Consider the following 23,669-nt stretch of genomic DNA (forward strand, 5'->3'; position numbering starts at 1 on the left):
ATCCCAATTCTCCTTTTCTTCAATCTGGAGACTTATCATTAGAAAATCTAATTATTTATGCAAGCATAAGTTTAACATAACATTGTATCTAAATAAACATATTACAAAGCCATAGATTTCTAAATTTATGAAATGCCTCGGCAGTTTGCGCATTCATCCTCACTTAACAATGACAGTCTTGGCTTTAAACTGTTCTATGTTTTCAGAGGGCTGGTTCAGACTGGTGTTGCTTGTTACACTGTGCTCTATTTTCATGACAATTACTCAGTTTTTCTGACTGTGTTTTGCTTTGTTACAGTGTCATGCTACTTGGAGTTCCTTGTTGATATAAATTTAATTCTGTAAATATGCTGACAAATATGCTGACAATTTATGCAGAATTCCAGTTGAGATCAGTTAACTGTTATTACCAAACTTTTGCCCAAAGTTCATGTCAGATTATTTATTACCTGCATATCTCTCATGGGTAGCTTTCATTTTCCTGTTTTCTCAAGTAATGCATGATGTGCTTCTGCCAAAAAGGAATTGCATGTTGATTGCATGATAAAGTTTGTGAAGTACGAAATGGGTATACATATTCCGCTCCAGCTGCGTCAAAGATCCTGTTGACTGATGATCAGCATTGCAGAATTAGGTGGTCTTCTCCTTGTCTTAGATGGGATTTTCATTGATGCTCCCTTTAGACAGTGGTCCTTATTATTCTGATACCATGGTTGATGACTAAGGACAGATGACTACTCACTGGTGGACATGCCATTGCTGAACCTGTGTTGACCACAACATAAAATATCTGGGCTGACCATTCATAAAAAGAAAGTGAATTATTTACTAATAGATAAGATGATATACATACAGTGTTAACTGTGCAGCTATGTACTCCTGTTTGATCACTGCTGCTTCTATTCTGACTTTGTTTCATGACGCTATTACATTATAATCCTCGTCAATGGTAGTGACTGACAGCAATTTAAGATGTGCCCAAATGTACCTCATCATGAATGGAAAGATGTGTTGAGATATAAAATATAATATGCAAGCTCTGTGCTTAATGTTGGTCTGTTTTCAACTTGAGTGAATGACTGTCTTATTTGTTTCCATGCAGTGTACCATTCAAGTGCTGTTTTAATCATGATTAGAACAATATGATTATATGATAGAATTTACAACAACAACTTGTGTTTATGTGGTATCTTTTAAAATAATAACATGTCCAAAGTGCTTTATACAAGCTTTATTAAACAAGAAAAGACACTATATTCATAGAGTCATAGAGTCACAGAGATGTACAGCATGGAAACAGACCCTTGAGTTTGAATATAGCTCCAAAATGGCAAACAGTATGGTTCAATTTTAGACAGTTGCCGGAGAAGGAGTGCAGTCTGTGGTGGGTACTTAAGTAAACAACTTCTATCTTTCATAGAATCTGCAACACAGAATAAGCCCTTTCAGCCCATCACGTCTGCACTGACAAAAAGTTAATTTCTGCTCACCTTGTCCTGAGTTTCAGGCAAATAACATTACAGTTTAGATATAGTGAAGGGTTCATGAAAGAATTGATGAGACCGAGTTTGATATCATAACTTTTATGAAAAATAGTAGTGTTTTCAGGTGACATCAGAATGGAAATGAGATTACAACAGATCCAAGGATAGATTTTTGAGGATACTGGTGTTAGTGGTACAGGAGTGGGAAGAGAATTCATAGCAGGTTAAATTCTCTGGCTATCACTGGATAGATAAGAATGCACAGAGTAATGCTACCTCACCAACTGGGTGACAGTGGAGAGGTATTAGAAGAGAACATAGTTTTCAGTATGTCAAAGGATGCAGTCTTGTTGAGAAGGACTAGGAGAGATACATTGCTGTTTCCACAGCCAGAAAGGATATTGTTTTGATTTAATAAGGAATACTTCAGTGTTAGGTGGGACTCAAACATGAAGCCCCAGGAAAGAAGGGAGATGGAGTGTTAGTTTATCAAAACCAAGAGATCGAGACTTTTTGAGCAGAGGGATGAAAGCAGATTTTAAGGAGAGGAGAATAATATCTGATGAGACAGAAGTTAATAATATAACCTAATATTGGAGCATGAAAGGGGAGTTAAGCAATTGGCAATTTAATGCTAATAGGTTCTAGAGTGGAAGAGTTGGGTCTCAATTTGATAAGAAGAGCTCATTGAGAGCATAAGAGAATCAGGAAAGGAACTTGAGAAAAATGCAAATTTAGCTCTGCAAGAAAGAACACTGAGACCCAGTGATCTAAGAAGGGAGGAGAGCAGCAGAGACAGCAGAACAATGGTCTTTATCTTTGTAAGAAGAGTTCATGAACTCCTTGCAATGATTGGTGAAGGTGAGAACAGAAGAAGTAGGAAAGGGTGGAAGGCTTACAGTGAGAAGAGCAGTTTGGCATTATTATTGCATTCCTGGATAATCTTTGCATATCAGGCAGCTTTAGCACTTGAGATCAGCACTCAACACTATGTTGTCTCACCAGATTTAGTGAAGGATGATTAATTGTCTGGAAAAGATGTGTAAATCAGCAACGCTCTGTAATTTCCTTGCATATTCTTTCCTCTATAAATTTGTAAGGAAAATCTGTCACGTGTAAGAATTATAGAGTAGTTAAAATGGGCAACTTTAATAGTCTTAGTATAAACTAGCAGAGTAGAACTGTAAAAGACATAGAGGTTAAGCGATTGTGTTCCAGACAATTTTCTGTAGCAGTGTGTTTCCAAGTCAACAAGAGAGGACACATGGCAAGTGCTGCTTCTTGGGAATGATCTGGGCCAAATGGATTAAATATCAGTAGGATATCATACAGGGGACAGTGATTGTTATATTCTAAGGATTAATTTGCTCAGAAAAATAAAAAGAAACATCTAGAGTAAGAATAACTAACTAGGGGAAAGCCAACTTTAATGGAGTAGGGAGGAAGGGACTGTGATATTGTGATAATTTTCCTGATAATCTAGAGGATGACAAACTTTATCTGAGACCATGGGTTCCTACCAGAAAAACTGAAGGAATTAAATTTCAACTAAGAAAATATCTGGAATTGAAAGCTAGTATTGGTGATCATGAAACCATTACTGATTAATTTAAAATACCCATTTGGTTTATTAGTATTCTTTAGAGAAGGAAAAATATTACCTTCAACCATTCTGGCCTACATCTGAAACCAGACACACAGTTGACTCTGAAATACCTATAAAATGGACTATTAAGTTATTCAGTTCAAGAGAAGTTACATATGGACAACAAATGCTACACCCTGATCCTATGAAAGAATGTTTGAAAAAAAAAACTGAATCTAAGCCAAATAAATTAGAATCAAACTAATTGGCAAAAGAAATAAAACTGACAAGAGGTCAGTTAGGCGTCATAAATGGTGTTCAGTGAATTGCTCATTTGAAGAGTTGGTGCAGACATGACAGCCCCAGTGACTCTTTTCTGTGCTGTACCAACTCTGTGATTCTGTGAAAATTGGAGACTTATATCAGGAGATGCATCAACAGTGAGAGAATTTCAAGATTTTAATTGCCATCAAAAATGTTGGAGAGTAAAACTTTGGTTAGCAAATCAGTATCTACATTAAGGTAATGATAATTTATAGGCCAAAGGCTAGATAGTTAGAAAATTGGAAGAGCTGTGGTAAGAGACTGAAAACAGAGGTTAATTTTCCATGGATGGAAATAAGTGGGAGTGAATAGGTAGAAGAAATTTGGTAGAGTGTGATTTCTAGGAATCATCAGAGATTGTGTTTTCAGTGATTTTAACCAAAGGGATAACAAGGTCAATGAGACAATATAGAAGATAACTTGATTGCAACACAGCAATATACCATTTAGTCCATTTGGTTTATATTGATGCACCACTGCTTTCACCTTCCTTCATCTCATTCTATTGGATGGGTGCAAGTTATTTTCAATACAGGAAAATAGGACTTTGAAACAGGAGTTGGCTATTTGGTTCTTTTGACCCTGCTCTGTTTTTCAACATGATCACAACTTATCTGCTTGCAGTCTCATTCTCAGCTTCCTGTCTGTTCCCTGTAATCCTTGACTGTCCTGTTCATCTCAAATCTATCGATCTCATCATTGAATATATTTAATAATCAAGCATTCATTATTTCCTGTGAATAGAAATCAATCAGACTAATCAACTCTGAGAGTAAAGAAAACTTCTCCTTCTTTAAAAGGAAGACCCCTATTATCAAACTGCATCCTTTAATTCTAGTTTCATCACAAGAGGACACATTATCCTGCTATTCACCCTGTCAAGTCTCCTCAGGATCTTGTATGTTTCAATTGGATCACCTTTCATTCCTCTAAACTGTAGATGGCATAATTCCAGTCTGTTTAATATTTCTTCATAAGACAGACCCTTCATCCAAGAGTGAGTTGGGTGAATCTTCTCTGGACTGATTTTAATCCAATTATATTCCTTTTTCAAATCAAGAGACTAAAACTCTAAACTGTATTCTAGATGTAGTGTCAGTAAGGTCTTTACAAGTGTAATAAGATTTCGCTAATCTTTATGTTCCATTCCCTTTGCAATCAAGCCAGCAATCCATTTGTTTTTCTTATCATTAGTACTGTATATCAGCTTTGTGATTCATGTACTGGGATACCCAACTCCTTCTGTACCACTGAGTTATTATTAGTATTTCCTTTTATCTCTTCTTAACAACCCAATCTCTGTTTAAGAACCCTCTTCTTCCCTACCTAATGCAAGGTTACTTCGACCAGATACCTACTCTGCATCTGGTTTGAAGGTTTACTCTGGGAATCATGTACCCAAGTAATTATTCCTTTATTAACAGCCAATTGTGTCACGTGCACAGTCCAATCAAATTCTGATATGTGATTCAACACTATGCCCTGGTTGTTTGATTTCCCCAAGATTCAGATGTTCACATGGTCAATCTGCCTTCTGATATTCTCCTCTTTGATAGATGACCAATCTATCTCCTTCCTTCACCTTCGACTGCAGCCACAGCAGCAACAGTTCCAAGTTTAATGAGTTCTGTGTTGAAATAGAATTATGCGTCTTATTGGCACAAACTCTGATAGTAACAGTCTGTGCTTGGTCCATTTTCACCACTGGCAACCTCTCCTAAAACAGAAGGTCTGACAAGAAGTCTGACCAATCTGCTCCGAAACCTGAAGGTTTCAGTGATTTTACCTCATTCCATCAAATGTGCGGTTTTGTTTTTTATTTAATCTCTTCATCCAATTTGTTGTGATAGGCAAGATTTATTGTTGTCAGTTTCAGCAAACTAACATTACATAGGATCAACTTTAAACTGCAAAATTTCTAGTAATTTAATAATGTAATTATCTTTGAAAATCTAAGTAGATGGAAAAGTTGCAAGTATAGGTTCCAGATGTTTTTCCATTGTGAGTAGTGACCAGAGCAATGGCTTAGACAAAGTTCATCATGGGAGGTCAAATTAATACCAGAAGCAATAGTTAGATAAGAATGAAAAAAAATTCAAAAGGAATGTTTGGCATAGCTTCATGGATTGTGGCTCATAAAGTTGATCTGAAGTAAAATCAGACATAACAGACAGTTCACACTGAAGCTGAGGTTGAAGGATTTCAGGAGTGTTATTATATTAAAAGATGAGAAAGTGGAGACACCCTCACAGACCTGCAGAGGAAGAATAGATGGTCATTCATCAGATAGTGTTAATAATTGAAAAATTGAGTGGCATATGAAATTCCTGGGCAAGAAACATAGGAATATGGAAACACAAATATTGGCAAACAAGTATTTTACGTGGTCAAGAATGTACAAGTACAACTCTGTAAAATGTGCCTTACCTGTCAGGAAATAGAAAAATCTCAACATGTTTTTAAATCAGAATCTTTGATACTCACATCACTTCTTGAAAGACCAGTCAAGAGTTAATAGATTGTATAGGACCATTACACAAAGGAAAGCAGGCCACCAATATATTCTTACAATTATAGGTTTGACAACCCAATTTCCAGAATCATTAAGGCTAAGGAAGTATGGAAAAGAATATAGTCATTATTCATTATGGCCTACAAATTGAAATGCGATCTGATCAAGGTTCTAACTTACTTTTTCAGTACATCACCAGTTTGGGTGAAAAATAATTGAAGTGAAATGCATGTTATCCATAAACACAAGGAGCTTTGGAGAGATACCAACAGATATTCAAAACCATGATTAAATATCATAAAAGTTCTTACGTTTGGGACAAAGGATTAGATTTCTTACTAGGAGCTACCAGAGATTCTCCAAATTAATCTACAGGGTTTAGTTTATTTAAGTTGATCCTGTTCTCATATTTCGAGGAAGAACAGCAGGAGGATTTAATAATGCTATTTAGAAAGTATAGGGAAATCTGTACAGAATACCAGGAATTAGTACATTATTTACACAGGATACAGATATCGGAGATTCATGCAGATAGACAACATTGCTTTTCTAGGCTTAACAAACCATAATCTCAGATCGAAACAAAAATTCAATGCATGCTGGTAAGTCACTTGACTGAATGTAGTCAAAGCAGCTGGTGTTCAACCAGAGTGTGGATTGCTGAACCAAATCGATCAACTGGAATCTGTATAGATTACGGAAAAATGACTACTAATTTATACCCAATTCCTTGATTAGCAGACCCTATTAATAAGATTTGCAGTACTTCATTTCTTGCTAAATCTAATCTGTTGAAAGGGTATTGACAAGTGCCATTAACACCAAGGGTTAAAGAGTTCACACTAAATGCATTATACCAAACATTAGATCATATCATTTGAGTTTGAGAAAAATGACCTAGCTACATTCCAAAGACTTCTGAACTAATTGGTGGCTGAAGTACTGAACTCTGTAGTTTACTCAGATGATGTTACTACATATCACAACATGTAGGAACAGCATGAAAGGAAATTAGAAGACATTTAAGAAATTGCAGTTAGCAAACTTGGTGATACATCTAGACAAAAGTGAATGTACAAAAGCAAGGATAACATACCTAGGACATATTGAGGTACCAGGGCAAGTGTTGCCAAGAACAAGAAATGTCAAAGCTCTAACGGAATTCCCTGTTCCTAAAATCAAATGAGAAATTGAGATTGTTAGCAATGAATATGTTTTATTGAAGGCAAAAGAGAAATGCTGGAAAATCTCAGCAGGTCTGGCAGCATCTGTAAGGAGAGAAAAGAGCTGACGTTTCGAGTCTAACTGACCCTTTGTCAAAGTTGTCAGTTACAAAGGGTCAGTTAGACTCAAAACGTTAGCTCTTTTCTCTCCTTACAGATGCTGCCAGACCTGCTGAGATTTTCCAGTATTTCTCTTTTGGTTTCAGATTCCAGCATCCGCAGTAATTTGCTTTTATCCAGTGTTTTATTGAAGGTTTGTGTATAATTTCATTATGATGGTTGTATTTTTTTGTTTTGTGTTGTTTTATGTTAACTTGTACCATTTGTTTCTTTGTAGGGTGATTTCACTTGGAACACCATGTTTGGACAAAGTGTCATACTGCAGCCTGTCCCTATCCAAAGTCTCTCTGAACTGGAGCGTGCCAGACTGCAGGAAGTGGCCTTCTTCCACCTTCAAGGGAAAAATCTGGGCTGTCAGATTACTGTTCCTAAAGGTATAACTTCAAGTAATAATCAGTTTTCTGTTTAGACCCCCTGAATATGTGTCGGCTGAAATGCAGTTAGCAGTGTTTGTGCCCTTTAGTCAGTAGATTGTGGATTGAAGTCCTGCTCTGGACTTGAATGTAATACTCTAAGCTCACATTCTAGTATAGTACTGAACAAGTATAGTACTGTCCAGGTTGTAGTCTTTGGATGAAATGTTAAAACGAGTCTCATTTTACTTCCTTGGATAGACAAAGAAGAGCTTGTGTTAGCACTTTGCAGAAGTGGAGTTGAGTTATCCCCAATGTTCTGGCCAATATTTTATCCCTCAATCAACATCACCTAAAACAAATACCTGGCCTGCTCTGTGAATTTGATGTTCAAATGGTTACCATGCTTTGTGTATTGCAATAGTAGTGACTACATTGCAGAGACAAGAAGTAAAGTACATCACTGACTATAAAATAATGGCACATCTGGTGTCTATAAAAGGCAAATTATAAATTATAAGCAAAAATATTAAATGTGCAGATTGTTTATGACAGAATGAATCATTTGAAAGAAGGACAATTCTTAGAAGGAGTTAACTTGACATGCTAGAAATATTTGGAGAAATTATGTATATGAAATAATAGAATCAGAGGGATCCCTGACAATGAAATGACCAGAGTCGAAGAGTGTGGTGCTGGAAAAGCACAGCCGGTCAGGCAGCATCCATGGAGCATTCCTGATGAAGACCTTATGCTCGAAACATCGATTCTCCTGCTCGTTAGATGGTGCATGACTGGCTGTGCTTTTCCAGCGTCAAACTCTTTGACTCTGATCTCCAGCATCTGCAGCCCTCATTTTCTCCCAGTAAAATGACCAGTAACAGAACGTGAACACTGGAACGACTTCTAGGTGAGAGGATGGGAGTCAAATAAAAAGGTGAAAGACAACATTAAACCTTTGTTGAAATAGCTTCTGAGAAACTTTGAGTGATGCCTAATTTAAAGTACAAGAGATCCAAAAAATCCATTTTGTGGAGGATAGACTATCAACTTCCAGTGGAACTGGGCTGTTTATCTAGAGCAAACTAAGTCATAAAGATTTGCTGCTTGAAATGAATATAGTAGATATCAGATCTCAATGCAGTTTCTTGTTTAAATTAGAATGCTCTTTAAATCCAGAAGCTTGATCTCTTCTGTGGTTAACACATAGTCTGAGGCGTCATAGAATCATACAGCATGGGAACAGAGCTTTCGGTCCAGCATGTCCATGGTGATCGATTTTCCCAAATCAAACTAATCCTATTTGTCTGCATTTGGCCCATATCCCTCTCAACCTTTCCTATTCAAGTACTGTTCAAATAACTGTACCTACATCTATCAACTCCGCTGGCAGATCTTCCGTATATGCACCACCCTCTGTGTTTAAAATGTTGCCCCTCAAATCCTTTTTAGATCTTTCTCCTCTCACCTTAAAATAATGCCTTCGAGCTTTTAACTCACTTACTCTAGGGAAAAGAAAGTCCTTTGCAGTTCACCCTATCCATGCCACTCATGATTTTATAAACCTCTATAAGGTCACCATTCAACCTCCAATGCTCCAGGGAAAAAATTCCCAGCCTATTTAGCCTCTCCTAATAACTCAAATCCTCCAGTCCTGGTAACATCCTTGCAAATTTTTCCTGTACCCTTCAAATTGAATAATATTCTTTCTATGAAAGGGTGACAAGAACTGTACAGAGTACTCCAAAAGTGGCCTTGTCAATGTTCTGTACAGCTACAACATGAGGTCCCAATTCCTACACTCAATGCTCTGACTAATGTAGATGAACATGCCAAAAGACTGTCCACCAGCGACACCACTTTCAAGGAATATTTGAACTCCTAGGTTTCTTAGTTCAACAAGATTCCCAGGGCCTTACATTAACCGTCTAATCCTGCCCTAGTTTGTCTTAACAAAATGCAACTCCTCGTATTTATCTGAATTAAACTCCATCTGCCACTCTTTGGCCCAATGACCCAGCTAATCAAGATCCTGTTGTACTCTTAGATAATCACCTTCAACTATCCACTTCAATTTTCGTGTTATCCCCAAAATTACTAACCATGTTTCCTATATTCTCATCCAAATCATTTATATAAAGGATGAACAACAGTGGACTCAGCACCAAACCCAACGGAACACTTCCCGTCACAGGCCATCAATCTGAAAAACAATCCTCCGCCACCACCCTCTGTCTTCTATCAGCAAGCCAATTTTGTTATGCAATTGGCTTGCTCTCCCTAACCTTACTAACCAGTCACAGAACCTGGTTGAAGGCCTAACAAAGTACCGCATAGACAATGTCTAACACTCTACCCTCATCTATCTTGGTCACATCCTCAAAAATCTCAATCAAGTTTGTGAGACATGATTTCCCGTGCACAAAACAAAGTTGGTTATGCCTAATCAATCCTTGCCTCTCCAAATGCATGTAAATCTTGTCTCTCAGAATACCTTCAACAACTTGCCCACCATTGATGTCAGACTCACTGGTCTACAGTTTCCTAGCTTTTCTTTTTAGCCTTTCTTAAGTAAAGGCACAAAATTAGCCACTCTACAGTCTTCCAACACCTTACCCGTGGGTTTAGATGATTAAAAAAAACTTTGCTAATGTCCCTGCAATTTAGTCCCTAGCTTCCCACAATGTCTTAGGAAATGCTTAATCAGATCTTGGTGATTTATCTATTTTTTGTGTTTTAAGAACTCCAGCACCACCTCTTCTGTAATATGTACTGTTTTCAAGATATCACCATTAATTTCCTCAAGTTCCCTCACTTGCATGTCTCTCTCTGCAGTAAATACTGACATAACATATTTATTTCATATCTCACCCATCCCCTGTGGTTCCACACAAATATCAGCCCTGTTGATCTTTAAGGTGCTGTATTCTCTCTTGCTCAAAAGTTGCTCTTTTGTCCTTAATATACTTGAATCTCTTTTAGATTTTCTTTATCCTTATCTGCCAAAGCTATCTCATTGCCTTTTTGCCCTCCTGATTTCCTCCTTAGGAATGCCTCTATTCCCTCTATACTCCTCAAGCAGTAGATGATAGCTAAAGTGTTACAGTTTGCAGTGAGGATTGGTATGCATGAGTGGGCAGACTATTGTGCCTCTCAGGAGAAATTGGTCAATTTTCAGAGCTGTCTGGAAAGAATTTCATCCAGGCACACTATTTTTGGCAGATTAAATGAGTGTCATGGTCTAATGATATTCCCAGAAACCAAGCCAAAGTTTCCTGGCTATTTTTTTAAATCTTTGGTTAAATGATAACATGTGTTAGTGCAGTCCTGAAACAAATATTTTCTGTTTAATACGTTTTATAATTCCATTATTTTTAAAGAAGCTCAGTCTCAATTTCCATGACAATGTATATTATGATATGGGAAGGAAAAAAGGCACAATTGAGTCTCTTGAAATGTACTTTGCTAATGCAAAAGCTTTGTCTGGATAACAGTGTTCTCATGATATGGTAAATGGGAGCCCAGGCTGATTAGGAAGTTTGCTGTATTCTTCTTGCATGGACAGTTATTTATATTTGTGATATTAATTACATTAAAGAGTTAACATCTCCGTGAACATATTGTTACATCACGGCAGTGAACCTGTCTGCTAATTAAATCAAACAACCAGAAAAGCTCACCTCGCCTCGTGATCTGTTAAAGTATTAGTGGGAACTCCCGAATTCCACTATTTTAAAGAAAAAAATATCATTTTATTCTTTAACTTTAAAAGTGAACATTAAACAACAACTATTTACAACTCTAAGCTTCCTTTCTCTTAAATGCTTGTTATTTGCCTCCACCTCTATAACGTTAGCCTGAATCTTCCGTACCCCTAGGTGACCTCCTACTGGTAGTTCATGTGCTACCCATAACACTTCTCATCTGTATGCTACTGGCAACACAATCTGGTGCACTTCGGCCCATTTCTCCTCTGCTCTAACTGGCTGTGGTCTCCATTTTTGTCTTAAGATTCTATCTTTAAAATCATAACCTTCAGGAATATATTTTGACTCCTTTTCTGAGTATGCATCAACGTATATATCTTTTATTGTCTCGTGTTTCTGTTGTAGGTCCATTAGCCTTTCAGGACTAAACACTTCTGTCTGACCCTTTGCCTGTTCAGGTAGTTCCTGTACCATTAAATCAAACAGGGTGTCCGCTAACTGAACCTCAACTCCTTCATCTTTCTCTTTTAGTTTTTGCTTCATGCTGTGACATATGATGGTGGGATCTGGTTACCACACAGTCTGGAAAAATTCCAGGGTATTTTTCTTTTAACTCCTCAATTCCCTGGCCTTCCTTTGGCTTCTCCACAGCAAGGCGTGTCAATCCCACCTTGGATCCTGCTAAATTGCTCCCAAGAACAAACTGTATTCCTGGAACTGACAGTCTGTCAATCACTCCCACTGTTACCTCCCCAGTCTTGAGCTGAAACTCCAAACTGACCTTACATCGGGGAACATTACATTTCTGTCCATCTATTCCACAAATTACCATTCTCTCGTTTAACAGGTCAGAAAGAGTGCAAATACGTTCATCTCTTACTGTTAGAGACTGATTAGATCCTGTATCTCTCAAAATTATAACTTCTTTCCCTTTTTCCCCTGTTCTTTCTGAGTAAACCTTACCCACAGAGGCAAACCCTTTATAGACATCAGACACTAATTCCATACCCAGCCCCTGTCTTGGCTGTGCACTCTCCTGAATTTCCTTTCCTACCTTCACTAATACCACTGGCTTAACCTCTTTTACCACATCTTTTCCCATAGTGCCTTTCTTTAATGACTAACACTGTGACTTTACATGTCCCACTTTACCACAGTGGAAATACCTGAGGGCCTTCACCTCCTTTTCAACCTCTTGGGCTTCTTTTTTTAACATGTAGTAAACAATTACCAGTGTGCTCTATTCTTTGTTTTGTAGTGTGGATCTCCCCTTCTCCCAATTTCTGTCCCTCACAGATTTTTGCAAATTTTTAATTTCCTTTCAAGTATTTATTCCTTATATTTTTGAAAGCTATCATTGAATCTGCTTCTACTACACTCTCTGGTAATGCATTCCAGATCAGATAACTTACCGCACAATTGTTTTTTTTTGTGCCTGCCTCTTCTTCCTCCTCTCTAAGAAACTTTCCTATGTGATTCACTGAGATATTTTCAGATGAAAGTCTCGGACTACAATTATCAACAGGTCATGCGTCTTGGCTCATGCACAGTATGAGGAGAAAGTGAGGACTGCAGATGCTGGAGATCAGAGCTGAAAATGTGTTGCTGGAAAAGTGCAGCAGGTCAGGCAGCATCCAAGGAGCAGGAGAATCGACGTTTCGGGCATGAGCTCTTCTTCAGGAATTCCTGAAGAAGGGCTCATGCCCGAAACATCGATTCTCCAGCTTTTTGGATGCTGCCTGACCTGCTGCGCTTTTCCAGTAACACATTTTCAGCTCATGCACAGTATGAGGCATGCATGAGCTATGCATGTTCTGTTCTGGACTGGTTTCCTTTCCATTCAAATGCTTAAAAATGATAAGCATCTGGGCCATCTAGAGCGCTTTGCTGTGGAGCAAAAATAGCATTCGAGATATCCAATTTTGACCCTATGAAAAGGAACTAGATAAAGAGATGGCAGTCATGTATCTGGGAGTTCAGAGATAGAAAGATTACCAGGGATTCAGAAGAAGAGTGTGGTGACACAGAGCAGCAGAGACCACTGGGACAAGACCACCAGCAGAGAAGCTGAGGAAAGATCTAAACTACACAGTGATGATATGTGCTGACTCGCTATAAATAGGGCTTAGAAAGGTCTGGGAAGCTCAGAAGAAGTTGGACATTGTCAATCAGTTAGTGTTGAAACAAGACCTTGGAATACTAGATTAAGCAATTGGGTGGTTGACAGGTGCTGTAGCAAATCAAGGAAGCATTGGAGGGTGTTCAGAATGGAATCATTGAGACAGTGAAGAGAAAATCCTTTGGCAGGAAGACAGAATGTGAACAAAATTGCTGTGACTCAGGGATATTTGATGTCTGGGTGGGGTTGCAACAACAGCATGAGATTGGTCTGGCTGACATGTGCTATTTACAATACAGATGTTGTGACCTAGCTCCTTCCCCTTCCCAGGGCCTGCTTTGTCAGTCACAAGGTTTTACAATTGGTCTGCTGCTTAAAGGGAATAGTGAGTTCTAAAGTCTTGGGCTTTGTTCAGCGTTTAGAGGATCCTGGGACTTTTGGGCCATCTGTATATGCTGTGATGAAACTATGACTTTTAGAGACATGTTCTGTCATGTTTCTCTTGCATAGGGATGTTGTCAAAGTGGTGCCAAAATGTCTCCTTCAGACAGGCAGTTTGTAAACAATTTTGAATTCTCCATGGATGTTTTGTTTTAAAGTAAGGCAAGGGAATCATGGGTGAGTGAAGCCAGGCCCTCACTGAATCAAAAAAAGGTTTTGCTTTTAGTTAGTTAGAAGTGATTTGCTGGCTACTGGAGCTTGAGTTCTCTGCTGCCAAAGTGAAATCTTAGAGTTATTAGACTAGAAAGTATCGAGGTTAGTTATGAAGAGGTGTTATCAATTCTAGAAGGAGTGAAAGTAGACCATTCCCCTGGGCCAGATGGGATTTATCCAAGGATTCTCTGGGAAGCTAGGGAGGAGATGGCGGAGCTTTTGGCTTTGATATTTGAGTTGTCATTGTCTACAGGTTTAGTGCCAGAGGACTAGAGAATTGCAAATGTTGTGCCCTTGTTCAAGAAGGGCAGTAGAGATGACCCAGGCAATTATAGACCAGTGAGGCTTACTTCTGTTGTAGGAAAGATTTTGGAAAGGATTATAAGAGATAAGATTTATAATCATCTAGCAAGGAACAATTTGATTTCAGATAATCAACATGGTTTCGTCAAGGGCAGGTCGTGTCTCACAAACCTCATTGAGTTTTTGAGAAGGTAACCAAGCATGGAGATGAGGGAAGGGCAGTGACATGGTGTACATGGACTTCAGTAAAACCTTCGAAAGGGTTCCACGTGGTAGGCTGTTGGAGAAAGTGCAGAGACATGGGATTGAGGGTGATTTAACAGTTTGCATTAGAAACTGGCTTTCTGTAAGAAGGCAGCGAGTGGCGGTTGATGGAAAATATTCAGCCTGGAGTCCAATTAGTAGTGACATGCCACTAGAATCTGTTTTCGTACTACTGCTATTTGTCAATTTTATAAATTACTTACAGGCAGGCATAGGTGGATGGATTAGTAAATTTGCAAATGACACTAAAGTCGATAGAGTAGTGGACAGTTTGGAAGAATGTTACAGGTTCAGGGGGACTTGGATAAACTGCAGAATTGGGCTGAGAAGTGGTAAATGGAGTTCAAAGCAGCTAAATGTAAGGTGATGCACTTTGGGAAGAATAACAGGAAGGCAGAGTACTGGGTCAATGGAAAGATACTTGGTAGTGTGGATGTGCAGAGGGATCTTGGAATCCATGTACATAGATCCCTGAAAGTTGCCACCCACGTTGATAGTGCTGTTAAGGAGGCATACAGTGTGTTAGATTTTATGGTAGAGGGATTGTGTTCCGGAGCCGCAATATCATACTGCAACTATACAAAACGCTAGTGCGGCCACACTTGGAATATTGCGTACAGTTCTGGTTGCCATATTTCCAGAAGGATGTGGAAGCATTGGAAAAGGTGCAGAGGAGATTTACCAGGATGTTGCCTGGTTTGGAGGGAAGGTCTTCTGAGGAAAGGCTGAGAGACTTGGATCTGTTTTCATTGGAAAGAAGAAAGTTAAGAGGGGATTTGATGGAGACATGCAAGATAATCAGAAGATTAGACTGGATAGACGGTGAAAGTCTTTTTCCTAGGATGATGACATCAGCTTGTACGAGGGGGCATAACTAAAAATTGAGGGATGATAGATTTAAAACAGATGTTAGAGGCAGGTTCTTAGAGAGTGGTAAGGGCATGCAATGCCCTACCTGCCAATATAGTTAACTCAGCCACGTTAGGGAAATTTAAACAATTCTTGGATAAGCACATGGATGATGATGGAATAGTGTACGGGAACAAGCTGAGAATGGTTCACAGGTCGGCGCAACATTGAGGGCCGAAGGGCCCGTTCTGTGCTATATTGTTCGATGTTCTATGGTCTATGTTCTATGCATGCATTCAAGCTTTTATATGTTCCATCCAACAGAAGAGGGTGAAAGACAATATAACTGGGATGGCAGGTGTCTTTTTTAAAATTCATTTTGTGGGATCTCAGCATTGCTGGCTGGCCAGCATTCATTGCCTGTCTCTAATTGTCCTTGGGAAGTTAGTGGTGAGCTGCCTTATTGAACTGCTGTAGTCTACCTGTTGTGAGTTGAACCACAATGCTATTACGAAGGGAATTCCAGGATTTTTACCCAGCGATTGTGAAGGAATGCAACTGTATTTCCAAGGTAGGATACTGAGTGGCTTGGAGGAGAACTTGAAGGTAGAAATGTTCCCATATATCTGCTGCCCTTGTTCTTCTAAAAGGAAGTGTTTGTGGGTTTGGAAGGTGCTGTCTGAGGATCTTTGGTGAAATGGTAAGTTGCACTTTACTTACAGTTGTGTCTATCAGGTTAGAATATAGAATGAAGCAATCGGTGAAGCTGATGTTCAATTTGAAGGAAATGTCATGCACAGATATATTCAATGATGGTCTTTCATTAGGTCATTGTTGTAACATTCAAGTCCTCCAAGTTCGACTGCTAACATTGACTAATAGAGCTGTCTACTTCTGCATTATATCTGTCTATGGATGAAGGTGGGCATTAATCACAAGCCCATGCCTACTACCTGTTATCCAATTTCATCCTCTTCTTCCCAAACAACCCTGATTCCCACCCACACACCTTTCCCAGCCCATCTATAGTGATGGTTACAGTGATGACAAAACCTCTGAATGAGATTGATTGAGTCAATCTCGTCTGAACTGCATGACATGACCCTTGCATGGTTTATCCTGTTTAAACTGCAGAAGCAAACATAAGGAGTCTGTTGCAAATGTATCTGAAGTGGCCTGTTGTTAATTTTGGTCATTCCAAGGGATTTGTTTTTTGCTTTCCTTTAACTTTTGTTGGAAGCAAAATATATTTTAAATTTATTTATAGGGAATACAGAAAAGTAAATTACCTAATTGCAACATGAAGCCAATAATACATCTCCCTGGCATGGGTCACTGTGATTATTAAAGCCTTTGGAAACTACATTTTTAAGTTCAGCTATGCACTGGATATTCAGCAGTTTTTCTATACAAGCAGATTACTTACCTATTAATTGCCAATATTTATTGCAGTCTTCAGGGAAAGTGGGGTAAGAGGATGGAATCTCATGATAATAGGCCAGATCTTCTGGATCTCGGTCGAAATCCCTTTTTCAGCTTCTTTCGCTGACTTTTCAGGCTCAACTTCTTTTATAAGTTTCATCTGAATTAATGAAGACCAGCAAACTAGTAACGCAGTATTGGAGTAATTTTCCATAGAAACTGTACCGCTCTGCTTTACTGCAAAGCTGCTGTATTCCAGGCAGTCGGTTCTGTTTATGTTCAGTGGTGGGGGTCAGGGCTGGTGTCTGTGGGTAGGTGGGAATCTCCAGTTTAATGATAAAATTCATATTATACTGTATCCTTAACAAATAATGAGCCTGCAGAACCTCTGGCTTTGCTTTTCATTATTGAGTTTTTTGCACCTGTATTGCATACTAAATGTCATCTATTATAAATAGTTCAAAAGGTACTTGCTGTCATTAGGAAATTTCAACTTTTCTTTAAGAGGCCTTAACTTTTGGTTCCCCATCTATTCAATTTCTGCTCACAATGGGTATTACAATCTCAGATTTGACTGCCAACATTTATGCGATAATTTGGCAAGAGCTCAGATTCATTTATTTTTAAAATGGGCAAACTATCAGATCTGGGGAATTTGTTGAGAGAATAATGCCACAAAATTCCATTGTTTTGAACAAAAAGCAATGAACTTTACTATAAAATGTTAAAATCTGCAGCACAATGTATAACTTATGCTAAACATCCAAAGTGAATATATAGTAAATAGAGGGGGTGGCGGGAAGGGTTGTTTCATTAGGAGGAATTTTATAGGCATCTGAGATTTGGGCAATGGCGAGATTTGTGACAGCATCAGATAAGAAGGCTGGTGAGGCTGAGCTCAGTATTATGAGCACCTCATTCCATTTTCTATGCTTTTCACGAGTGGCAGGAGAGTTTCTTGTTAGATAACAGCAATTTGCCAATTAAGATGATTTTTGCTTGTTAAATACACTATTAACACTTCAATGTAGCCTAAAGACGAGTCACTGGATTTGAAACATTAACAGTATTTTCTCCACACAGATGCTGCCAGACAGGCTGAGTTTTTTCAGCACTTTTTATTTCTGTTTTTATTAACAGCCCAACTTGCCTCATTAATATTCAGCTTCTTAACTTGTCGAATGTGCTGAACAAGCTGGATTTGAGAAATCTTGAGATGAGAAACAGTGCAGGCAACTGGTGGATTCAGCTCGCCATTTGGTCTGAATGACCTCCATGTTGCATTCAATCAAACTGTAGCTTAGGTCACGATTCACAGGCACTAGCCAACTGTTCCCCTTAAATACAAACATTGACATTTAGCATGAGCCAACCCTCTGTGACCATCATAGCACCTCTCCGATACACTTGCAGGCCACTTTTTTTACAATATAGACTTGCATTGTTGGATATATCAGAAGCTAACTTTGAAAGCTTGCAGGAGAGACACAGTGCACACATAGAAAAGCACCCATCTCAAGGATTGGAATAAGTGAAACCTCAGGGCTACTGGCTTACTTAATGCCAAATTATGCATTCGCAGCATCCATGCCTTGCCAAGCTGTGACTGTTAGACCTACTCTGGCTAATGTGCCAAGGTGCTATCAATATTGCTGTGTTGAGGCTTTCTTTAGCGTATACAGGCTGCTTGTCATAATGCTTGGAAGGCAGTGTGTGTGCTGGAGAGATGACATCTTGCTGGATAGACAACCGAGACAGCAAGCTGCTTGCATGACAATCAAACTGAAAGATCATTCAGCCAAATGGCCGTATCAGAGATTAGTGGGTGCGAGCCTCAGCGCAGTCAAGGAGGCTGCTGTCAGTCACAGATACCATCCACACACATCCCAGGGGCTTCCCCGTTCACCCATTTGGGATGCTCGTAATCAAGCGAGCTGTCCCAGTATAATCTAGGGGTGTTCAGTGGTCAGTTCAGGGCCAGTTCAAACTGTAAGGGGAATCCCATATTGCTCGTGGAACAGCTGCAACAACAGCAGTCAGGGGGCTTGGACAGTCAGCTTGTTGAAGTTGGTCAGATGCATGAGTCAAATAGAGTCCAGTATCTATCCATCAGTCTTTCAGGAAGGTTCAAGTGGCTGAAGGGGAGGCTGGGGGATCATTGCCAGAAAGGGGTGGGGAGTCAAGGATTTGAGGCAGAAGCATTTGCAAAGGTGAGAACAAGGTCAGTGACAAGGAGGGGACCTCAACATGTATGTTGGGGAGCATATGAGGAACAGTATTAGAGGGCATGGCAGACTATGGGGGGGGGTTATAGGCAGTGATCACTACTGTGACCACTACAGAGTACAAAACAGAGAGGCAGAGAGGGTATCAGAAAGATATAATGCCAAGGATTGGAAGCAGGAAGAACAGTTGTAGGGAATGGGGGAGAGGATGGAAATGGGCTGTTGGGGTATTTCAAGCTAAAAGGGTTTATGGAAGGTCTGGGAGTATACCTGGCGATATGATGGGGCTTGGAGCTGACAGCATCTACCATGAGCTGCATTCGTTGCCATCACTTGCCATTTTCTTGATGTGAAATGCTCAGGTTGGGTCGAGTCGGTGTCAGTTTGATTGGTGAAAGCACAGGATCCATATTTGCTGGATGCAAGGAAAAATAAATGAATGAAGTCACCATTTTTAATCATTTCATTGCCTCCTTACTATATGTGTGGATAGGAGTAGATGCTGGTCAAAGGAAATTCATTACATGCCACTGGTGCTTGCAAATTGAACTTGGGCACCTCAATATTGTGGAAGCAATGTCTTTATTGAAGGCCAATATTGATTCAGGAGATCCATTATCTGTGCAGCTTCTGAGGGTCCCGTGTGAGCCATACAACATTACTTCATCACCTGTCATGTAAGACCTATGATAGTCTATACTCAATTCAGTAATAAGTTGACCATTTGATATGTGTCTGGGTAGGCAGCATGGCAGATTACTGCACCACTTTCTCCTCAATTTAATTGCATAGTCATTAACCTGGTATGACAGCTTTGCCAAGTACTGTATGTAGGCTGAGCTTTAAGGTGAACCAATGATGGGACATATCCCTTGTTATCAGGTTGCTGCATGTCTCACTGCGTAGTGAAATGTGCCCAGGCCTGATGTGCTGCATATGCCACCAATGACTGTTCTGAGATCTGGCAATGTCTTTTGCTCCTTCGATTCCCAGTTTAGATACTTTCCACTGCTTTGTTGCTGATGGCATGTTGATTACTGTGGGCACAGGAGGACCATAGCCAGCAGCAAACTTAGGAGCAGCTTAAGGCCATAAGATATAGTGGAAGAATTAGGCCTTCAGCCCAGTGAATCTGCTCCACCATTCGGTCATGGTTGATAAATTTCTCAGCCCCTTTCTCCTGCCTTTTCCCCATAACCCTTGATACACTTGCTAATCAATAACCTATCTATCTTTGTCTTAAATGCACTCAATGACTTGGCCTTCATAGCCCTCTCTGGCAGTGTTTTCTACAGATTTGTCTCCCTTTAGCTGAAGAAATTCCTCCTCATCTCATTTCTAAAGAGTTATCCCTTCACTCTGAGGCTGTACCCTTGGGTTCTGGTCTCTCCTATGAGTGGAAACATCTCCACATCCATTAAGTTTCAATCACATCCCCCTTCATCCTTCTAAACTCCATGAAGTACAGACCCAGCAGATCAGGGAGTGGTCTTGGCCAGAGGGCTCCTCGGAATGCCTGGGATCCACGCAAGGCAGAGTATTCTAGCCCTGACTTCATTTCCTGGTGATAGGTGAGCCTCAGTTCCAACCACACATCCAGGGCAACTGTTATGGATCTGTACTGGCTGCAGGGGCATGAGCCTATCCTCTCCTGATGGTTGTAAAGGTGACTACTACTCTGAACTTCTGTGCTACTTGCTCCTTCTAGAGAGTGATGGGTGACCTATATGGGATCTCTGAGTCATGAACCCACTAATGGATGAGGACTTTGACTGATACATCTGAGCAAGGGCACAATATTTCATCTTGTTGCCCTGTGACGAGGTCAGTCCTTCAGCTCAGGCAGTAAGATACAGGAACATAGCTCGGTTCCTCCAGGTGCAGAGTGCCATCAATTGCAAACATGTGCTTCTGAGAGGACAGCATCACTACACTGTAGAATTAATTAATAGGAAGAAGTTCTATTTCATTAATGTAAAAGTGATTATGATCACTATCACCATGCCCTGAACATGTGTGCCCTCTACATTAGCAGAAGCAATGATTCCTGCATTCTGGAGAACTCGCGTGTGCCTGGTGCATTTGAGGTTTCAGGTGCTCTATAAGGCTGGCTACTTGGGACAAGGGCTGTCTAGTGTGAGCATGACACAACTATTGTACAACCACCTGACAATTGTGTATTGCTGGTTATAATGTCAAAATCCAGTTTGCCACCTGGGGGAGACCTTCTGCCTCGATTGATTATTGTATTTGCATTTGCTTTCTGTAAATAAAATACATACTTGGAATTGTCAGATTGCTTGCCTATGTGTGATATTCCCTGTTGTCTAATGAAAAGATGTAGGTTTCTAGTGGGCATTAGAGACAGAGTAGCACTGAGTTAGAGATTGTTCAGATGGGATGTAGTTAAGTACAGATGAAATATATGGTATAATATGTAAACTGTGACTGGGATGAGAGAATGGATTGGAATGTGAATGGTAATATCAACCATGTACTGTGGGCAGACAGGCTCTATGGCTGCAAGGCCATGATATTGACAGTGAGGGGCAATGATGGAATGCCAACATTTGTCCAGGTGCACAGCCACTTTCAAAGATGGTGCTAGTGCAAGGCATAGGAGAAAGTGAGGACTACAGATGATGGAGAAGTCAGAATTGATAAAATGTGACCGAGTACAAACTCACAAAACAGTTCAGGGAACATCCCTGGTCCATATGCACTAACCAACCCCATCTTCCTGTAGCCATCCATTTCAACTCCACCGATGACATGTCTATCTGGACCTCCTCCACCACCTAAACAAGGTCACCAGCAAACTGGAGGAGGAACACATATGCCTCGAAAGCCCACAACCACACGGCCTCAACATAGAATTCACCAGTTTTCATATCTCCCCTCACCCCCCACCCCATCCCAGGTCCAACCCTCGACTTGGCTCTGCCCTCTTAACCTGACCTACCTGTCCATTTTCCTTCCCATCTATCTGTTCCACACTTCCCACTAACCTATCACAATCACCTCCAACCTATATCCATCTATCGTCATTCCACATACCTTTCCCCTAGCCGTACACTTCCTCTCCTTATTTATTTCTCAGTCCCTTCCAACTGCCTCAGTCCTCATGAAGGGTTAATCCCAAAATGTCAACTCTCTTGCTGCTCAGATGCTGCCTGACCTGCTGAGTTCTTTCCAGTGCTACACTTTATCAACTCTGGCGTAAGGCATGCCAGTCTATAGCCCAATATCTTCTGCGTCGACATTTGTTCTGGGAACAGCACATAGAGTCATAGAGATATACAACATGGAAACAGACCCTTCAGCCCAACCTGTCCATGCTGACCAGATATCCCAACCCAATCTAGTTTCACCTGCCAGCACCTGGCCCATATCCCTCCAAGCCCTTCCAATTCATATACCCATCCAAATGCCTCTTAAATGTTGCAATTGTACCAGCCTCCACAACATCCTCTGGCAGCTTATTTCATACACGTACTACCCTCTGCATGAAAAAGTTGCCCCTTAGGTCTCTTTTATATCTTTCCCCCTCATTCTAAACCTATGCCCTCTAGTTTCTGGATTCCCGGACCCCAGGGAAAAGACTTTGCCTATTTATCCTATCCATGCCCCTCATAATTTTGTAAACATCTATAAGGTCACCCCTCAGCCTCCGATGCTCCAGTGAAAACAGCCCCAGCCTGTTCAGCCTCTCCCTGTAGCTCAAATCCTCCAACCCTGGCAACACCCTTGTAAATCTTTTCAGAACCCCATGATAAGATGAGGAAGAATTGAACATGAGGGATTCTATAGAGGTGGAGTTGAATTCACCAAGAACCCCCTGCTTTGCTTTCCATGTCCAGTTTTCCCAATAACTAGTTTGCATGGTGAGCTTGGTAACATTGCAACCCATGGTGCATTACAATATTAACAAGCTGTTTTGCCAGCAATGAACAGATTCAATTGGGACTTCACCAGGTGCTTCAGCAAAATAGGAAAGTTGCAGCAAGATGATCTGAATATGGAGATGACCGTCTTCCTCGATTTGACCACCTATTTCATTAGAGCCCCTGTCATTCTGAGCCTGATTAGATTTTGTCCTCAGTTCTATGGGAACACATTCCAATATGCACCACTGTTATTGTTTTAAGCCCCATTTGTTTTACTATGGATGTATCATCTGAAGGATACTTATATGTCCCTACAACTTGTATTATTTTACTGTTCGACTTCCAGCAACCAGCTATTACATCCCTATATTATGACAATGAAAATATACTGGAAATCAATATCATTCTATTATCTATACTTACATTTCTATTGAATTCCCTGAAACATATAAACTGAGTTTTCTTTAGTCAGTTCATGCTATCTGATGTCTTTCTGTTTGATGTTCTCTTTTTGTTTTTTTTGTTTGTGCTCTCCATTGCCAAAATCTTTTCCTGGTATACAAGTGCAAGCAATTATCTTCCTCTTTCAAGTGTAGGCTTCCTAATTTTGATTCTTCCTTCTATATTTCAAATTGCTC

The 23,669-nt window shown here is 40.0% G+C and overlaps 1 protein-coding gene across 4 annotated transcripts in view; it reads left to right on the top strand.

Moving 5' to 3' along the window:
* Positions 1 to 23,669, top strand: part of arhgap36 (Rho GTPase activating protein 36) — a 217,779-nt gene that overhangs the window by 128,800 nt on the left and 65,310 nt on the right. For all 4 annotated transcript variants that reach the window (XM_043704710.2, XM_043704709.2, XM_087992042.1 and 1 more), the window contains one exon: positions 7,466 to 7,622. In XM_043704710.2, the coding sequence (XP_043560645.2) occupies positions 7,466 to 7,622 (157 nt within the window). The remainder of the gene's footprint in view (positions 1 to 7,465; positions 7,623 to 23,669) is intronic.

The sequence above is a fragment of the Chiloscyllium plagiosum genome, unplaced genomic scaffold (genome assembly GCF_037043375.1).
Source record: "Chiloscyllium plagiosum isolate Xiang-an unplaced genomic scaffold, Cpla_swu_hap1 HiC_scaffold_11, whole genome shotgun sequence".
NCBI lineage: Eukaryota > Metazoa > Chordata > Chondrichthyes > Orectolobiformes > Hemiscylliidae > Chiloscyllium > Chiloscyllium plagiosum.